Source organism: Aedes aegypti, chromosome 2, assembly GCF_002204515.2.
Source record: "Aedes aegypti strain LVP_AGWG chromosome 2, AaegL5.0 Primary Assembly, whole genome shotgun sequence".
NCBI lineage: Eukaryota > Metazoa > Arthropoda > Insecta > Diptera > Culicidae > Aedes > Aedes aegypti.
This window is the reverse complement of record NC_035108.1, coordinates 169,679,317-169,699,182: the sequence shown is the minus strand read 5'-3', so window position 1 is coordinate 169,699,182 and position 19,866 is coordinate 169,679,317. Positions and strand designations below refer to the sequence as shown.

General features: G+C 33.7%; 1 protein-coding gene across 7 annotated transcripts in view; it reads right to left on the bottom strand.

The window, feature by feature from the left end:
- Nucleotides 1-7,014: 7,014 nt before the first annotated feature.
- The window catches only part of LOC5572202 (potassium voltage-gated channel protein Shab), a 365,295-nt gene continuing 352,443 nt past the window's right edge, over nucleotides 7,015-19,866 (bottom strand). For all 7 annotated transcript variants that reach the window (XM_021843099.1, XM_021843098.1, XM_021843101.1 and 4 more), the window contains 2 exons: nucleotides 19,633-19,811; nucleotides 7,015-10,925 (listed from right to left, as the gene is read on the bottom strand). In XM_021843099.1, coding sequence (XP_021698791.1) covers nucleotides 19,636-19,811 — 176 coding nt within the window. In that variant the 3' untranslated portion in view covers nucleotides 7,015-10,925; nucleotides 19,633-19,635. The remainder of the gene's footprint in view (nucleotides 10,926-19,632; nucleotides 19,812-19,866) is intronic.

Genomic DNA, 19,866 nt, shown 5'->3' with positions numbered 1-19,866 from the left:
TCTTTATGCAAATCCTGCCATATAATTTTAATAGCAGGATCGCGAGTGCGTTGAAATTGCCTTCTCCTCACGTTTTTAAGACGGATCAAGAGTTTAAGATCATCGTCTATAATCACGGATTCAAATTTTACTTCACATTTTGGAATTGCAATGCTCCTGGCTTCAACAATGGAATTTGTTAAAGTTTCAAGAGCATTGTCAATATCAAGTTTAGTTTCTAAAGAAATGTTAACATCAAGATTAGTAATTGAAAGTGGAACTGATAGGATTGAGAATCGCTTCATGGGATATTTGAAATGTAACAGGGAGATGATCAGAATCAAAATCAGCATGAGTAACGAATTGGCTACAAAGATGACTAGAGTCGGTTAAGACCAAGTCAATCGTAGATGGATTTCTAGAAGAGGAAAAACATGTAGGGCTATCAGGGTATTGAATTGAGAAATATCCTGAAGAGCACTCATCAAATAAAATTATGCCGTTGGAATCACTTTGAGAATTATTCCATGACCGATGTTTGGCATTAAAGTCACCAATGACAAAATTTTTTGACTTATTGCGAGTCAATTTTCGCAAGTCAGTTTGGAGCAAATTAACTTGCTGTCCAGAGCATTGAAAAAGCAAATAGGCAACTATGAAAGTATATTTACCAGACTGTGTTTCAACAGAAACACCTAAAGTTTCAAAAACTTTAGTTTCAAATGACGAAAACAGTTGATGTTTTATACGCCTATGAATGATGATTGCAACTCCCCCACATGCCCCATCAAGTCGATCATTGCGATAAACAAAAATGTTAGGATCTCTTTTGAGTTTAGATCCAGGTTTAAAATACGTTTCGGTAATAACTGCTATATGCACGTTATTAACTGTAAGAAAATTAATGTGTATAACAATACTTATCAATAAGGTTTATAATACTGTCAATGCTCAAAAGTCATTTTTTGGTGTTTTAGAAAAGTATTGTATTTTGCCATATAAAAGAAACGAAGAGTTTTGTATGGAGACTGCAAGCTAATCTACGATGACGTCACGTCACTTCCAGCGGGAAGAAACCCTTTACTGCGGGCCGTGTTTACAGAAAATGAACGATTTCGCTACACATTCATCCACTTCATGTTCATTCGGTGAACATTCCTGCACTGGATGTTGGTCCAGATGTCATTTTATTTAAACACGGCCCGCATTTAGAGCAGAAAAGACAAAGAAAATCGACAATAAAAGAAGACCTTGGGCTGTGAGCAAATGTGTACCCTTTGTTGAAATGTGGGCTACCAAGCGTATACTTAACACTTCAACTTTCATTTCGGGGAACGTTGTAGTGAACTTACATCTCCCAATCTTTGTTGAGATGTTATATGGTATTTTGACAGTCACTGACTTCGTTTTTAATTGTTTTTTTGTGATTTCGAAGCATTGCAATTAAAGCCACAAAAGTATCAATAAAAATGTTTTGTTATTTATTTTTTCATCTAAATTTTGTATAGATTTTTCCTTTCGCAGTTTTATCATTTGTTGTCTTCGAGTAAAATTACAATAAAAATCATACCTCATAATCAAGAACAATATCGTAATGCTTTAGATGCAGCTATTATACACTATGCTGAGTCGTGTGTGTTTGATGTTTCATATGGGGCAAAATGCAAATTGTTTTCGCAACTTTAGAGTTTTGCACTTTTTATGACCAACAGAGTGTTTGTGGTCTAGCCAAATCCTTTTATTTTATGTTTAAAGGCCGAAGGCTCAACTCAACCAGACCATTCGGATAGGCAAAACCAGCTCCACCTCCGCTACCGTTCTTCATCATTCCATATGGGTTTTTATCCATCCGGTCTTGTGGTAGTTGACTTCAGCTGCCATGTCCTCATGTTCAACGATTTGCCCATAACGAAATATACTGAACCTCCTTCAAAAAACTTTGGCGGGATAATAATAATGTGAATTATGAATATTTGTCACTTGGTTCACTCTTTTGATTTGGGTGGGAAATAACGTATGTGACAAAAGTATCCATCTTTAGGTTTTTGGTATGATAAATGACATTATTTAACTAATCTTTGGTTTCGGATCGGTGCATTGTTATTTGGTTTGAAAGTAGTTTGTTCTTATCATTGAAACTGACAAAATAGATTCTCTTCTTTTTTTTTTGCAAATTTTGTATATTTTTAATCTAAACCATAAATTCATAAAGTTATCTTTCATTTCTTTACTAAGACCAAACCTAGCGGCTCATTTTTGTCTTGTTTGAGTGAGATGATGACAATTATTTTGAACAGTAGGTGATTTTCGCATGATTTGCTAAACTATCGACACTCGTTTTCTTGCATGAAGCTGATGTTCCCTACGTTCTCGTCAGCAAAATGAGAAAGATGAATGAAAAAGTTTCAACAGTTTTGATTTATAACAACATTTGTAGCTGATTATATCTCCATGATTTATTTTTCTATAATGTATTTTCTATACAGTCCCTGTTGGTAGCAACGCATTGACTTTAGTTTTCGCTCACTTTGTTCTGTTCAATTGAAAAATATGAGAACAATGTCATGATAAAGAAAAATCACGTAACGAGTTAACACTTTTTACAATAATTTTGTGGGAAACATTTGCCTAACAATTATGCATTATTTTGTTAGTTTTATAATGAACCTCCGGGTTTCGCTGAATTTTGATGAGTTTTAGTACTTCTTACTTCAAGGGTATTTTTGGTATGCCGAAAGTTTGCTTTTAGTGATTATCTCGCCTAAAATTTTCGATTTTGTTTCTTTATTTGGAAATTAGGACGTTACTAAACCGCGCTCGTTTTTTTGTTAGTTTTCAGTTGTTCCTAAATTTAATGTTGCTCACAAGATGCTGCACGTCATAATGATAGTGGTGGATGAAATGATGAATGACCAAACATATCCGCAAACTAGGAAATAAGACAACCTGGAGGTACTGATTAAGGGCAGTCTAAACGATAGATATTTGGCAATAATATGCATTGTATTGAAGTGTTTATTTTTGCAAAGTTTTGCAAAAAAATCGGCCAAGAAAACCCCATATGCCAAGGTGATTTATAGTAGTGCCCAAATGGATTGATGAACGGGTTCACTCATTTGACGTTTGAGCGGTGCTAAGTTCACGCGTTTTCATTGACACATAAAGAACACGGCATCGCTCAAACGTCAGCGAGTGAACTCGTGCATTGGTCCATGAACCAATGCACGAGTTCACTAATTTGACGTTTGAGCGGTTGCGAATTCACTCGTTGCCATGGTCACGTAAATAACACGGCACCGTTCAAACGTCAAATAGTGAACTCGTGCATTGATCCATAGTGCTTCACCCTATGGATCAATGCACGTGTTCACTAATTTGACGTTTGAGCGGTGCCGAATTCATTCGTTGCCATGGTCACGTAAATAACACGCCACCGCTCAAACGTCAAATAGTGAACTCGTGCATCGGTCCATTATCAGTCCCACACACTTAAATTCGGAAACCAATTTCGCTAAACGGGTTGCCGGGAACTCATTTACTTGAATGTCTTCTGTTTCGATTTTTGTATGAAACGCTAGCCCAGGACATTGTCTTTCGATCTATAGTGAAAAACTTTTCAAAAACTTCACTTTTCAAAGAGGAGAGAATCTTTCATTGTTACTTAGGTTTTTTTGGAAAGATACACGAGAAATGTTCAAGATTCAACTAATAAATTGGGGTAAATTGGCTGTGCATTTATAAACCAAGCTGAAAACAAACAATAAAACACAAAACTTAACAGCTATCAAAATGACCGTTCTCAGTACCTCAAGCTAAGGCAATTTCAAGCTGTACAAACACAACACACATTGTATAAACATATCGCAAATATATTTCTTTAATAAATGAAACATAACAATTAAGGCTACAATATAACATAAAACATAATTGTAAGAAAACGATAAGAATGAAATAGAAAACTGTATTCAACCAACGAACAAAAATATGATAATAAATTGCAAAATAATGTAAAGCGATCATAACCTTACCTAACCGATTTTTTCAGTTATTATCGCTATCGGCCTTCAATGATGACACCTAATTCGTTCCTTAAACCTAATGACTAGCGTGCGTTTCATGAAACTTAGGACACGAATGCGAACTAATAATCGATGTCCACCGTTCGTGGACGTTTGTGAGTGTTTTTTTTTATTTGTAGGTGAGTGTATGTGCAATGTCGATTGCATGGCGTGTAAACTCTAACGACGCATTTTGCTACTTAATTTGTTGATTCACTTATTTACTCTTATCGCCTAGCATTGGGTTTCTTGATCTATAGATTCAGTTTTTACACATTATTATATATATAGTATTTTAATATAATGTTTTCTTTTTTTCTTCCTGGGTAGTTACAATCTAAACGATTTCGGCTGTTTCCTCTGTGTGGTAGTCGCTTTTTACATTTGTTGTCCTTTTTATGTGTATATATAATGTCTTTGAATCGAAAATATCTAAAAGCACATTTCTGTTATTTTTCATTGTTAACATAGTGTTAGATTTACCTTTCATTCAATGTACAATGTTCAGTGCCGTAGCGTGCGGTTGGCCAGGTTGGCAACCGCCAAGGGCGCCAGCCTTCAGGGGGCGTCAAAATGCGTGACGTACTTGACAAACTTTTCAAAATAATTTCGTGCGCAATGGAAAATGTAAGAAATTCCTGATTATTTTTTACCAATATACCCTTGAGTCTCAAAGTTGAAATTTAACTCATATTCCGCGTACTCGACTTCTTCTATCAATTTTTCAAGAAACCACTTAATTTCACAGGAAGACCAATTCTTATCCAATTCAAGTCCTCCAAGTTACAATTTATAGAAAATATTAGTTTTGGAATATCCAAACATTTTTGGAATATCCAAACATGATGGAATTTAAGAGAAAAAGGTATGTTGAAAGCATTTTAGAAGATTGCAGAATTCATAATTTGAAATTTTTTGGAAGATGTTCTTGAAGTTGTTGATATAAATTCGTTGAATTTATGAATTTTAGAAGTTGGCAAATAATGAATATGTAAAACAGCTAGCTTCTAAGCATGCTTCTTCATAGATTTAATAGGCGATGTTACTGTTTTACAAATAAATCTAATACCTGTAATTTGATTTAAGATTTGAAACGCGTTACAGCCAAGTTGTTCAAGCACAACTTCATTGAATCATAGGCCAGATTTAGAAAAAAATACTAAAAATATATTCAAAGAATCTTGAGTACGAAGCAAAAGAAATCCTGGAAGAAATTTCACCGTAGATACAATACTGTTTTTATAATAGCTTGGACAGAGTTTTTACATTATCTTACATTATTTTATCTATCGCAAAAAAAAATCAACTGATATAAGACTGAGAGGTAAACTTTTATGCAGAAAATGTGAATCTTAAGAGCGGTTTTAAAGATTCGTTCATGACCAAAAGAACAAATATGCCAAAATTACCACAACCTTAATCAGCATAGTAATCACAATATCTATGGATTTCAACATAATACTTGATGCAGTTCTGACTGAATACTAGCATGAGTGCTTCTGATGTATTTCTGAGCAAAATAATGTTGTTATTCTCATCTTGTCCCGGGTACAATTTTCAAAGAATCTCTCCAAATTTTCGGAAGAAATCCTAGACTAAATTTTTACAAGATCCTGATAGTTTTACCTAAAAAATCAAAACCTACCTTTTTTACACTATATGACTTTACGAAAAATTATGGAAGTTGAGAAGGATTAGTTACGGATAACTAAAACATAACCATTAATAAATTTTAAAAATTATTGGTAAACTTTCAACATATTTATGGTAACACCTTTAATTTTTCAGAGTTAAATGATTTTTATTTTGCTGAGAATTCGATTGACGAGATTATCTGTTGATTCCTACTAAACAAATGAATAAAAATTTTAGATTTCTACATTTGTTGAGCCTCCACAAAACACTTTATCTCGCTAAATAAATTTCACTAAAAATTAAAATGGTAATGTTAACCTAATGCATCTTGTAGTTTATGCAGGCTTGTTTTTTTGTGATATAAACCCATATATTCTGTATTGTTATTTTCTTTTGTCGTAGAAGACAATTTCTAGACAGTTCTTCTAAAAATTTGTTTTAGCTTTTTTGCATATGTTCAACCAATAGTCGTACGTGAATACTTTTAAAGCTTTAACATGACATTATTCACGATTTCTGTGAAAAGTTCATATTGAAGTCGCTATAGACTTTCTTGAACCTTTTTGAATGTTTGTGGTTTATTTAAGGCTGCACGGGAAGTCATTGTAATCGTCCTATCCACTTGGAGTAGCAAATCTCAGGTACCACTCCATTTATCGATGTGAAAAAGTGTTCCTATAATTCTATATATGCAGTGCACAACCTACTAAATTTGCAGCTTCATCGGATCACTGAAATTCGAGATTTGCTTTTGCAAAGTTTTGATGATAATTGTTAGAATGAGAGAAAAGTTCACTGTTTCTCGTGTTACCTTTAGGTGAAGATGAATCGAAGCCGAATTTAAAATTTTCAAGAGCATGAATCTGGAACACCAAACATCCGTTTAAGATCAAAACTTAATCGATTAATCACTAGCAGATTCGTGCTCTTGAACAGTTTGGCTTCGTTTCATCTTCACCTTAAAGGAAATTGGTGGATGAAAAGAACTTAAAATATAAGTTTGACTTTGACTAAGGGGCGCTCAAATGAGGGTTTGCCAAGGGCGCCATGAGGCAACGCTACGGCTCTGACAATGTTCACCAACATTTTTGTTTATCTTTATTCTTTAATTTAATTAAATCACAGATATAAGCCATCATTTTTATGTTTTTGTGTTCTTTTAATTCATATTGTTTTTTCGCTTTTGTTTTTTTCTCAAAAATTTTTCATATTTTTTGCTATAAATGATTATAATCTATTTTTGTATTTCTTTTTTGAAAAAGAGAGACGACGAAGAAGAAGCTTATACCTCGTCGATTCGTGACTTAACTCTAGACAACCCCGTTGCGAACTGTTATTCAAACTTTTTTCTTCGTTTTGTTTTTTCGTTTCGTTTAGTTGCATTTGAATTACAGAAGGGATTTTGGTAAGCTTTCAGGACGGCAAAGCTTATTTCTCTGCAAAATAGGTATAAACGTGCTGTAATATGAAACGAAATACCAAGCAATAGCTATAGTTGTTGTTGCTGTTGTAGAGCTTCAGTGGTTGCAATAATTATGTATATAAGTGTTTTCTTTGGTTAAGATCATTTTTTCAATTTTCCCATGGAAAATATGCATTACTATATATTAGAGATTGTATTGCTTTCGAATAATGCATGTCAGTTTCCATACGTTGCTATAAAGACATACGATTGAAGAAAATTGTTTGATTCGAGAAATCGTGCATTGTCGGTATTAGTGAGACATGGAATAAGTTCTTATTGTGATTGTTCTCTTTTTGGTTGTGATTGAAGGTGTGATTACATTTCGTCATGTAAATAGGATAAAAATTGTAACAGGAAAGTTGGTTTTCAAAGTTTACCGTCAACTGCTGTTGCCTAAATTATGTTTTTGATTTGATAGTATTCCACATTGCAAACAACTGATTGTCCAGGACGATTCCTTGATTTATTTTTGGGTTGTCTGAGTTTTGAAAAGGATGCTTTATTTAAACTGAAAAAGCATAGAAGAATGAGTAGGTACGTTGGAATCGATTCTTACACATAATAGAATAGAAATAGATATGTTTAAACTTCTTGAGCTAATAAATAAATTAACAAAAAAGTACGAAAAGTTGATCCATTGTAGTTTATACTCTTACCGAGAATAACAGCCTTATTCATAGCACATAATTAATGAGATCCAGGTTATTTATATTTCAGCTTCTAGGAAAATACCATAATACCGAAGCCCAAATAATTTGATATCAAAGACCAAATCATACGATAATGGCGTAAAAGTCACTGGAATCCACCTATGTTGTTCGTTGTTTCTGAGCGTATGAATGAATATAAATGTAACCTAACACCATTTGCAAGTGAAACGCATAAATTTATTCATTTGTTAAGGTACAACTGAATATGAATACACATGGTTAACAATAGATCTGGAGTCCCTATCATAAATAATACGACTAAAAGTCATGAATTGTAATGGTAAGGTTACGAGATATAGATTTTTTGTAGTTCTTCTTATGAACATACAAATCTAAAAGAATGTATAAATCGTAATAGATTTACAATGCTGCTGATGCTGGGCTGGTTAGTCTAGAATCTACTACGTTTACGAGAAGTCCGGCTTATTGTGTGTTCGATTAGCTGATTGTAATGACACGTGTACTTAAAACTTTTTCTTTCTGGCGTTACGTCCCTACTGGGACAGAGCCTGCTTCTCAGCTTAGTGTTCTTATGAGCACTTCCACAGTTATTAACTGAGTGCTTACTATGCCAATGACCATTTTTGCATGCGTATATCGTGTGGCAGGTACGAAGATACTCTATGCCATGGGAAGTCGAGAAAATTTCCAACCCGAAAAGATCCTCGACCGGTGGGATTCGAACCCACGACCCTCAGCTTGGTCTTGCTGAATAGCTGCGCGTTTACCGCTACGGCTATCTGGGCCCCAAACTAAAACTTTTTAAGTTTATCAGATAGACGTTATCTTCAGAAAATTCGTATATTTTCTATTCGTCGATATTGTCATCTCACAACAAACACTTTGAAATTAATTAACTCATTACGCATGGATAAATAATGATTGAAATTATGAAAAAAAAATCCACGTGCTTAGGTAAGATTTGAACCCATGCATCTTGTATGCTAGACGAGTACTTTACCAACTAAGCTACCGAGCCACTTGGTAATCCAAGTGTGATGGCTAATTTGAGATGAAATATTGAATTTCATAAAATAGTTTTACTTAAAAACTGAAGTATGTATTCAATATTCATTGAAATCGATACCTTGTGGATACAAAATTGAACATAATTTTAGTTCCGTGGAGAAAATTTTAAATAAAATCCATAAAAAAGGGGATAAATAGACGAAAATAGAAGAAATGCACACCTCGAATTTGATATTAATTCTTGATTGAAAAGTTGTATTTCATAAAGAATTATGCTTCTCAATCCGATAAACCTAAATAAAGACCTAATGGAAAATGTGTATGTAATCCTTACATGTACAGAAATTGTATTGAAATATTACATTTTCTGTATTCAAACCTCAAATTTACTGTATGAAAGCTTTAGTATTCCTGTATTTGTAACAATTGTATACAAAGTTAGTGAGATTTTTATGCAAAATTGTATTGAAATCTTGCAGCCAAAGGTTTGGCTGTATTTGAAAGCTTTATTCTGTGGGGCATTAATTATAACGCTCACGCTCATGCACTCAAGTTCAATCAGGGAACACAGGGAGTCGTGAGTTCGATTTTCACCGAGAAGACGTGTAACTTTTTCGCAAATATCACATCAATTTGTCCATTTAATCCAATTGCAAAGTATATGTAATGTTTAATTTTTCGGTAGTTGTTATACATATGTAGACAAGCAAAAAATTATCATATCCTGTAAAATGACAGTCTATGAAATTTAGTAATTCAAAATATGAATGAATTCTGATGAGAATGCAAGATGAAAAATAAATACACTAATAATCAAGAATTTTTCCCATTTTACAAACCGAGTAAAAAGGACCGATTCCAACGACAAGCACAGCACTGGTAATGAAGAGACGTCTCACTCATCGGTGTAAACAATTACAGCACATAGATTTTGTATTTTCATCAGAAGCGATGGTATTTCCTATAACCTTCCTACTGTGTATCCCCGTATTCGTCCGGAATAGCTTGGCTTTCTATTCACTCTGCGTTGGACATTTTACAAACAGTTCTTCACAAATTTTTCAAAGTGAAAAATGTACAATCAAAAATTTGCTTTCTTTTAGAAACAAATATCACTCATATGCCTGAAATTCATCAGTTATTTTCATCTTCTGTAAGATGTTCTTTTTTTTTGAGAAAAAAGTTAGATAAAACTTAGATTCAAATTCAAGTCTTTTAAATCGTTTGTATTTTTTAAATTAATTTCCTTCTTTTGCACTGCCTAGATAAAATCTTGTTGTCTCTTCAAATTCATGGTAGTAAAATGGTATTTACAAAAACTTCTTTATTTTGCTGCCTAGAGTAAAAATGGCGACGATGGCGGTACAGTGGTCAAGCGATCTGGCACATGATGACCACCCCTGCGTGAAGCCTACATATAGGCGAGAGATACATGACGCATTACTACACGGATATGCAGATGCAGAAATTGCTTCGCTGAAGCTAGAAGTACACTACCAAAGATTTTCAACTGCTGCTTCTGATGTTTCAAATCATCCTTGATGAGCTTTCAGATGAGTATGTCGTGTGTATGGACAGGCGTTTTTTTGTATTATTTGATTTTTTCTTTGTATAATTTTTTGCCTAGTAGAGTGTGATTGACAATATAATCGATGCATTTGACGATTAGTGTGATGTGACGACTAATATATTTCTGCCTATCCAACATAAATGTCTAGTATATCTTTTTGGTTTCGAAATCAAATAGCTTTGTTTGCTTCGTTAATGCCCTTGCGGTGGCAAATTTCTAAAATTAAATATTTTACTTTCCTAGTTCGAATGTCTTTAAAAGATCTTAGTTTAGTTTGTGTTGCAATTGGTTTTGACGTTATTATTTCGTTTTTTTTTCTTAGTAGTGACAGTAGGTTGCTCATCCAGTTTTGGTATCTGTTTTTGTCGGCACATGCTTCACTTCGTTTGTTGAGGAATTTCATTCACAAAAGTTGCTGTCTTTGGTTTGTTTGTAGAGTGATCCGTTCGATTGAATAGCTGAGGGACGTATTTACAGGTTTTGGCTTAACAAGATCAATATTTTTAGTATTTTTCGTTGCGGTGGATCTTTGGAACTTCCTGTAAAGTAAATGTAATAAAAGAAAAAAAAGGTTAAATATACATATAGTAGAAAATTAAACTCATTAAAATGGAATTGTAATGGGGAATTTATTATTTTCAATACTCAAATTTGTATTATTCATCAATATATCGCTTTGTAGAATTGATCTAAGCACGTCATCTGGAAGAAAAATGTACACATTTCTGTATTACGCAGCTATACAGCTATATTTATAATAATTAAACTTGAAAAGTCATAAAAACTATCGTGGTATGCGTATTATGGTCCCAGCGGTAGCGGTAATCCTCCTTGGACACCGTTTTGTGAAAAAAACCTTTTAGAAGGTCATTTCTTCTTAAGTATATTCACTGAACATAGTTGAAATCACTAACAAAAGGAAGAGTGAATCTCTGAATTCACAACTGCTTTCCAAAAAAGTGGATTTTAAAACTGTCACTAAACGTGGCAAAATTGAAATACATGGGCGTTCTCCGGAATGTGCGCTTTCTTCCAAGGATGAAATAGTTAATGTTTATAGTTGCATCTATATGAACAATTCAGTTCCATGTTTTAGACAAATTTTCCGAACATCAAATCAAAGCCGATTCTAGCCCAGGCTTTCTGAGTCAAGTGAGGAAACAAAAGGTGCCGCCAATCGTGGTTAGTTGTTTCGAATTTGAAGGATTTAGGCAGGAGGTCTTGAAAGGAATCAAGATTATCTTTCAAATCACAAAGAAAGGAGACTGTTGCGTTTTTTCCGGAAACTCTTAAAGATCGCGGACTTCTTCTCAAACATCTTGAAGATAAGGGGGTAAATTGTTTACTTATGACGACGAAACTGAACGTTTGTTCAAGGTCCCTCAAGTGACTATAAGTCACCTGAAAAGATCAATGGGGCTCTGCACTGATTTTGATTTTGTATAGGATTTTGACGTTTACTGGCCTTGTTGTTTACAAATTTCATGGAAGGGTGAAAGAGATAGCATGATGTTTGTGCAAAGCCCCATATGAGCCCGTGCATGCTATAAAACGTTTGACTTTTACTGTGCGCTCTGTTTTCAAGTTGCCCGTCAGAGAGAGCGAGACAGCACCAACACACGGCGCACAGTAAAAGTCATGAGAACAAAAGAATTTATGGCACGTACAGAGGCTCATTAGAATAAATGGTTTACTTGGATTTTCCCAAGTCAAAGAAAACCCAATTTGGCATTCGTCGGAAAGCGCTTTAAAAAAAGTGATTTAAATAATATTAAAGCTTTAGCAAAAGCAAAACTTATGTTCGATGTTCGTATAACATGGGAACATTTCTAGAAACCTGGAGGAAATTTCCAGAACTCCACTCAGTGAAGTCGGTGCCAAAAGTGGGGTCATTGTACCAAAAATTGCTGCATGGATGCTAAATGCAAAATTTGTCGAGGTTCTTCTCACGCTAAAGACGTCTGTCATGTAAAGAAAGACACCAAAAATGTGTGTGAGCAAATTGTGGGGGCAACAATAAGTCTCATTTTTGGGATTGCCCTTTGCGAAAACAAATCGTTGAGGCTCGTACCAGGAAGATGCACGGTAACGTTTTTCGTAGCCAGAGTTCCCCCCCTTCAAATTTTCTTCTTACGGGTAATCGTACGAATTGTTTCAAATCAAATGGAAATACCCGTGCATGTGTCGCCCCCGGTAAGCTCTATTCCGCCTCTTCATTGATGGAAAATTCCAACAGAAAATCTGCAGAAAATGTACCAAATTCTAGCAACAAGTCTCCTTATGATTTTTTTTACTGAACTTCACTTGATTATGCAATGTTCAAAACCACCACAATGGCTGAAGCAGTTCAAGTTGGTGTGAAATTCACTTATAATTGTCATTGGATTACCATTGGCGTAGCTAGGATTTTTTTCTGGAGGGAGCCCAAGGGGGGCCTTGCATTTTTTTTATTGTACATATGTAATTTCGGTTTCAATAATCATGATTTTCACAAATTTCGTAGTATGCATAAATTTGTATTTATTTCATTTATTTGTGATTTTGTTTCATGCCGTTGCACATCAGTGATATTTGTAAATTCTCTTCCAATCCAGCAAAAAATTATTGCATAGAATTCACGAAATATAACCTTAGTGATTCTTCCACTAACTTTTTAGGCATTCAACCATGTGCTTTTAGGAGATTCCTCTGAGAATTACCAGAATTACCACGAAGATTTATTCTGGAACTATTTCGGTACTTTTTTGATGCATGAACTCCTGTACCAGTTTTCTCTGAGTTCATCTTGGAAATCCCACGGAAAATCATTCTAGGGATAAGTAGTTATTGTTCAACAGATTTTTCCTGAAGTTTTCTTAGGATTCCTGATTTTACCAAAAAAATTCTTGAATAATCTGTATCAAATTGCTTAAAAAATCTCTTGAAGAATTCTTTCAGAAATTCTTTTAAACTTTTTCCAGCAAAGTCCTCTACTTACTTGTTACATATAAATTCCTACTGTACGTTTAAATATCATTCAGTTGCTCATTAATATTTGTTTAAGAATTTTATTGATTAACTGAGGATTTCTTCAAGATATAGTTTAAAAAATTCTAGGAGTGTCACCAAAATTGTCTTCATGATCACCAGGATTTTTCAGAGAGTTTCCAATATCACTTCAGTTTTTCCCACTTTGCTTATGAGGTTCTTCTTAAAATTTCTGTATAGATTCCATCATCAAATAATTCAGAAAATCTCTCGGACATTTTTCAAGCATTGCTTGAAAAAATCGCAGCAAAACTATCCTTGTCCTTCATCCTAAACATTCACACGAGATTCATCCAAGTATTTTTCAGAGATTTGTTTTTTTTTAACAGCTCTAGCGATTCTTTTTTAGAATTGTGCTTGAAAAGGATTTTTCTATGCATTCTTGAACTTCTAAAAAAATATATCCAGAAATTCCTTCAAATCTTCTTTTAGGTTCTAGAAACAACTCGATAATTTTTAGGAATCTTAATCCTGGGATTCTTCCACAAATAACATCTAGAAATATATCAACTCTCCATTTTTGATTCAAAAACTTCTACAAGAAGGATTTTTTAACAAATTACCCTACGAAATGTCTATCATATTCAAATTACATCAGATTTTTAGAGTACACATATAAAATAAGGTTAGGAAGAACTTCTAAAGATTTTTTTTTATTATTTTGGCTTAAAATAAATTTGAAAAATTATACTAAATTCCTGTGGAAAAAAATAAGAATTCGCCATAGAATGAATTTTTTTGACGAAATTCTACACGATATACCTTACAGCAAAGCTTAAGTAGAATTTGTAGGATTCGCTACACAAATTATTGATCTTTTTTCTTCGTTTTTATAATTTACAATGATTACATTCTAACTGAAGGTATTTGTATCTAACATCTCAGAAAAAGTTTTACATGAACTCCAAAGGATCATGGAACTATGGTGTTATATTTTCGTACTTTCAGAAATTCCAAACAAACTTCTTTGGAGGAATTATTTTCAATTATTGTGGTTGAATTGTAGAAGTTAAACGCTGTGGCTGTGCTTTTTTAAGAACATTGCCAGAGATGTCAAATGGTAAGATTCGTAATGCAAGATTTAACTGCATTTTAATCTTGGAAGAAACTTTGAAAATTTGTAGAGAAATTCCTGATGTATAAGAATTTTGCAAGTTTTCAAAACTCTTCAAAAGAATATACTCTTTTCATTAAATTCTTTGAAGCAGTGCTTTTTTATAGTATGAAAAGAGTTTGTACGAAGTTCCCCAAGAAAACGTAATGCAAACATATAGAGAACGAAACAACGAAAAACAAGAGATTGTTTATAATCTGTTCTCTAAAGGTGAATGATTACAGGATAAATAATTTCCTAAGAAGTTCAGTCATAATCTTGTTTATAAATGATCCTTAAAATCTGCCTTGACTTCTGGATTCCCAAGAAATCTTACAGAAAGCCTCTGGGAATTAGACAAGATTTACAATCCATATAATAGATTCTGTCAATATTTGATAAAACTAGTTTACAATGATTACTAAAGGAAGTTCATTTATTTATGAATCTTAAAAAAATACCTTCCTCCTTCCCAGTTATTTTGATAAATATTTCTCCACAGATTCTTTAACTGCAATGCTGATTTCGGAAACAAAAATATTTCTGGGAGTTTTCGATACATTTTCTCTGAAGATTCTAAGTCATGATACACAACACTGTTCGTAGATAATTCTAGTATAAAAAAAGAAGAATTTTTGGCGTAATTTGTCATGTATTTTGGAAACATTTCTGAAGGACTTTTGACGAACTTCGCGAAGACATTTCTAATGAAATTTTGGAGAAAGCTATTTGAAACGATTTCTAGTAGAGCTTTCAGCAAAACATCACAGTATAAGATTTGACAGAATCAATGATTTTTTTTAAGGTGAAGATGAATCGAAGCCAAACTTCAAATTTTCAAGAGCACGGATATGGAGAACCAAACATCCTTTTAAGCTGAAAACTTAATCGATTTGTCACTCGCTGGCGGTGACCAATCGATTAAGTTTTCAGCTTAAAAGGATGTTTGGTTCTCCATATCCGTGCTCTTGAAAATTTGAAGTTTGGCTTTGATTCATCTTCACCTTAAGGAAATGCCAGGGGAAACTTTGAGCTTTAAAAGGTTGAGTATTTTTTAGTTGAATTGTGGATCAAAGGTAGACATAGAAGGAATGGTTATTAAAGATTCCTTGAGGAATATCGAAAGGTGGCTTCAAAGCTTTTACTACAAATCCATTGGAAATTAGTCAAATAATCTTATGAGCTTGAAAAATGAAAGGTTTTCTTGAAAAAAAAAAATATATATATAGTTAAGAGTTTAAGCAATAAGTTTATTCATGTTAAATTACTTAAAAGTTGAAGCAACATCTAAGAAACAATTTATTGCCTGAATAAAAGACTATAAGGACTATAACCTATAAACTAATAAACTATAAAGGTCTAACTATGTAGGAACTAAAAATGTCGATTTTGTTGGAAATTTTCACACCAGGTTAAATTTCTGTCATCCATTTGCCATTTGAAGAAAACTTTGCTATGTCGAAACTGCATTAAAAGTCCTGTCATGTATTATGCTTTATCTTTTGCCGAAAATTACCATTAAATATAGTTTCACAAATTCTTTTAGAATTGCCTTTTTTCATTTTATTCTGTTGAAATTATACGAATGTAGTTAATGTATGGATCTCTTCAGTGAATTCTTATAAGAGAAATCATCATCACCGGACACCTCGAACAGGACATCCTTCAAAAATGTGGGAAATCACAATGCAACGAAAACATTTAAAACAGCACTGTTTACATTATTCAGTAAATATGAGTTTCAGGATATGGGCGGTTGTACGAATATTTTCAGCATCGGAAATGTTGAAAAATAGCGCTTAATGCACACAACCACTAGTTGGTTCTAACGGGAACCAATCGAGCATCAACCAGGTGGACAACTAATCTTTCGGTTGTCGCACGATTCACCGAAATTAGAATCACCACGCTGATGCTATGTACGACAAGCGAGGTTGATGCTATGTACGACAAGTGACAATTGTTGAACAAAATGCAAGAATGTAACTACTGAAGAGTTTTTTTGTCAATAATAAGTCATGTAAATTAAGATGATTTTTTCTTCGCGTTAGAATAATGTTTTTTTTTTAATTTTTATATTTATTATCATTCAAAATTCAAGAGGGGAGGAAGCTGTCCCCCTTGCCCCCCCCCCTGGTTTCTTGGCTTGAATGGTAAGAAGGGCAAGCTGTTTAATTTTATAACAACTAATAACATATATAAAGCAGTAATTACTGAAACTTAAATTGACACTTATATTGAGCTGTTCGGTAATCCAATCCGCATGGTTATTCAATTAATTAACTCATTACGCGTGGTAAAGATGGACAAATAATGGGTGAAATTATGAAAAAAATCCACGTGCTCGGCTGGGATTTGAACCCAGGACTCTTGTATGCTAGACGAGGGCTTTACCAACTAAGCTACCGAGCCACTTGGTGACCCAATAACTGAATTGGTTACAAGTTTTAGAATTCAAATCCCTACAGACCACGCGGACCCCTTTCATAACCCATATCCATCCATTTCATGTTCCTACACACGCGGAACGAGCGAGTGCGAGCTAAGCTTCAACCCTGTCGAAATGACAGTTAGTGTGAAAATTCACAGCAGAATGAAAAAGAGGCAGATAGAAAATAGTCATTAATGCATAAACTTTAGTAATTCCGTGACTATTTTTATTTCTGAGTGTACATCGCTTCCACAACAACTGTATTGTCGAACCTTGTTTTCCAGTCTTACATTCTTATAATATTTAGCATTTTTCGCGTTGGTGAGTTAATAGTAGTTTACGGAACAAGTTGCAGAATGATGATTTTTACAGCACGAGTCGTAAATTTATCCTACGAGGCTTGCCGAGTAGGATAATTACGACGAGTGCTGTAAAAATCGAGTGCTGCAACGAGTTATGTACAACATTTTTTGCAATTTCGTAGGAGACCACTTGAGGGTATCAGAAATAATATAAGAATGCATTGACCATCATTTTACAATTTCTGAAAATTGTTGTGTAATGATTCATTACGCAACTCAAACCAGTTGAGTAATTAGAAAGCGTTGTGTAATGAATCATTACAGCACTGGTTTCAGTTGCGTAATTACTATTCCCGCACTGCATACTTCAGTGCAGGAAAGTAGGCCGTTTCATGACCGATTGGCGTGATGAAAAACAGCCTATTACGATGAGAAATTGCAAAAATACATTTTTCTCATTTTTTATACTAAACATTTTTAACTGTAATATTGACACAACCCTCAATTAGTACTCAATTTATTCTTATCCTGAGTTTAACATTAAAAAATTGACTTTTACTACGTGAAATAAGAGGTGGCACTATTGCCCCGGGTGTCGCCCCATGCCCCCCTATTTGATGATTGCTCCAGAACATTTCTCAATCCAATACCCTGATAGTTCCACTTGTTTTTTATCTTCTAGAAACCCTTCCACGATTGATTTAGTCTTAATCGACTGTAGTCACCTTTGTAGCCAACTGGTTACTTACGCTGATTTTGATTCTGATCATGTCCCTGTTACTACATTTCAAATATTCCATGAAGTAATCAGCTCCAAATTCAATTATTTTCGAGCCGATTGAAATACATATGAAACATACATTGATAGTAATCTTTATATTAGCATTTCTTTGCAAACAAAACTTGATATTGACAATGCTATTGAAGATATAACTAATTCCATTGTTGAAGCAAGAGGCTTTGCAATTCCAAAATGTGAATTAATTTTTGAATCCGTGATTATAGACGATGATCTTAAACTCTTGATTCGTCTTAAAAACGTGAGGAGAAGGCAATTTCAACGCAATCGCGATCCTGCTATAAAAATGATATGGCAGGCTCAGCAGAAGAGAATTAAAAGCGGATTTTCTCAATTAAGAAATAAAAATTTGAAAATAGAATTTCTCAATTAGACCCTGGCATTAAGCTGTTTTAGAAACTATCTAAAATAAAAAAAAATAAGAAGCGTTTCCTGCGTTGAAAAAGTTAAACAAATTATTACTAACTAATTGCAAATAAGCTCAAAAACTTGCTATGCGGTTTGAAAGCGCGCACACTTTTAATTCAGTACTTACTAGTCCAATAGAAAATCAAGTTACTTAGGATTTCGAAAACATTTTCAATCAAGAGAACATTCTCGAAAATTTCTTGGAGACTGATTTGGAAGAAGTGAGACCTATTATTAAACAAATTAAAAATGTGAAAGCCCCAGGCGATTATGGATATTGTTACATTCTCATCATGAAACTACCATCGGTAAAGTTTTTGAAAGGTAATTTTGAACAGAATTATGGTCCATATAAATGAAAATTCAATTGTTGCCAATGAACAGTTCGGATCCCACATGGAAATTCGACCACTCAATTAAATAATAAAAATTTGGCTTTAAAAATTCACATTGAGGGCATTCAAGCCAAATGTAACAAACATGTAAAATGTCTTTATCCACTTATTAACAAAATATCAAAATCAAAATTTTGTCTTAAGAACAAGCTTTTGATCTTTAACCAAATTTGCAGGCAGAACATGTGGTATGCTGTATCCATATGGACTAGCTATTGTAATACCACGAAGAAAGCTCTGCAGAGGATTCAAAATAAACTTTTGAATATGATTCTGAAGCTTCCTCCCTGGTATAGTACCAATGAGTTACATAGAATATCCAATGTTGAAATATTGGAACAAATGTCGAATAAATTTATTAATATATTTAGATTAAATAATCAATATTAAAATTAATAATAATGGTGATTGACATAAGGGAAAAAAGATCTGAAAATAACATCACCATTTTATTCAAGAAAATTCTGAGTCATAGCGAAATGTGATGTGTGCAAATCTAATGAATGGCTTGCTGATATTGATTAGATCGTAAAGCCTAAATCTGATATTCTAATGGTACTTCAGGAGTCAATTTTAGATATCATTTTCAGATCTTTTATCTGTTTCGTCTATCAAGATAATATCACTTTTAGATGTCCATATCAAAATTTGCTTTTAATAAGCTTTTTTCGCCTGCTCGGGTAACATTATGAGGCTAAATTGTTTGGTTCGATAAGCTTTGGACAAAGTCAAACAACATTTTGCTTGAGGTAGTACACTTGCCACAAATTCCAATAGTTCATTTTATTTACCTGCTACGATGACGATGCTCCATAGCCGCTACTTCCGCCGTGATTTTCCACGGAGTTCCCCCTACTCGTAGTCGTCTTGCTTTCATCGCTTGACGTTAAACTACTGCCGGCGAACGATGTTTTGTCTTTATTATTACTATTACTAGCTGCAAGATATGTTGAGAATGCCGTCTCCGATTCTAAAACGATATGACAATTTTCAATTCTCGGATTTTGGATCACGATTTAAAGTGT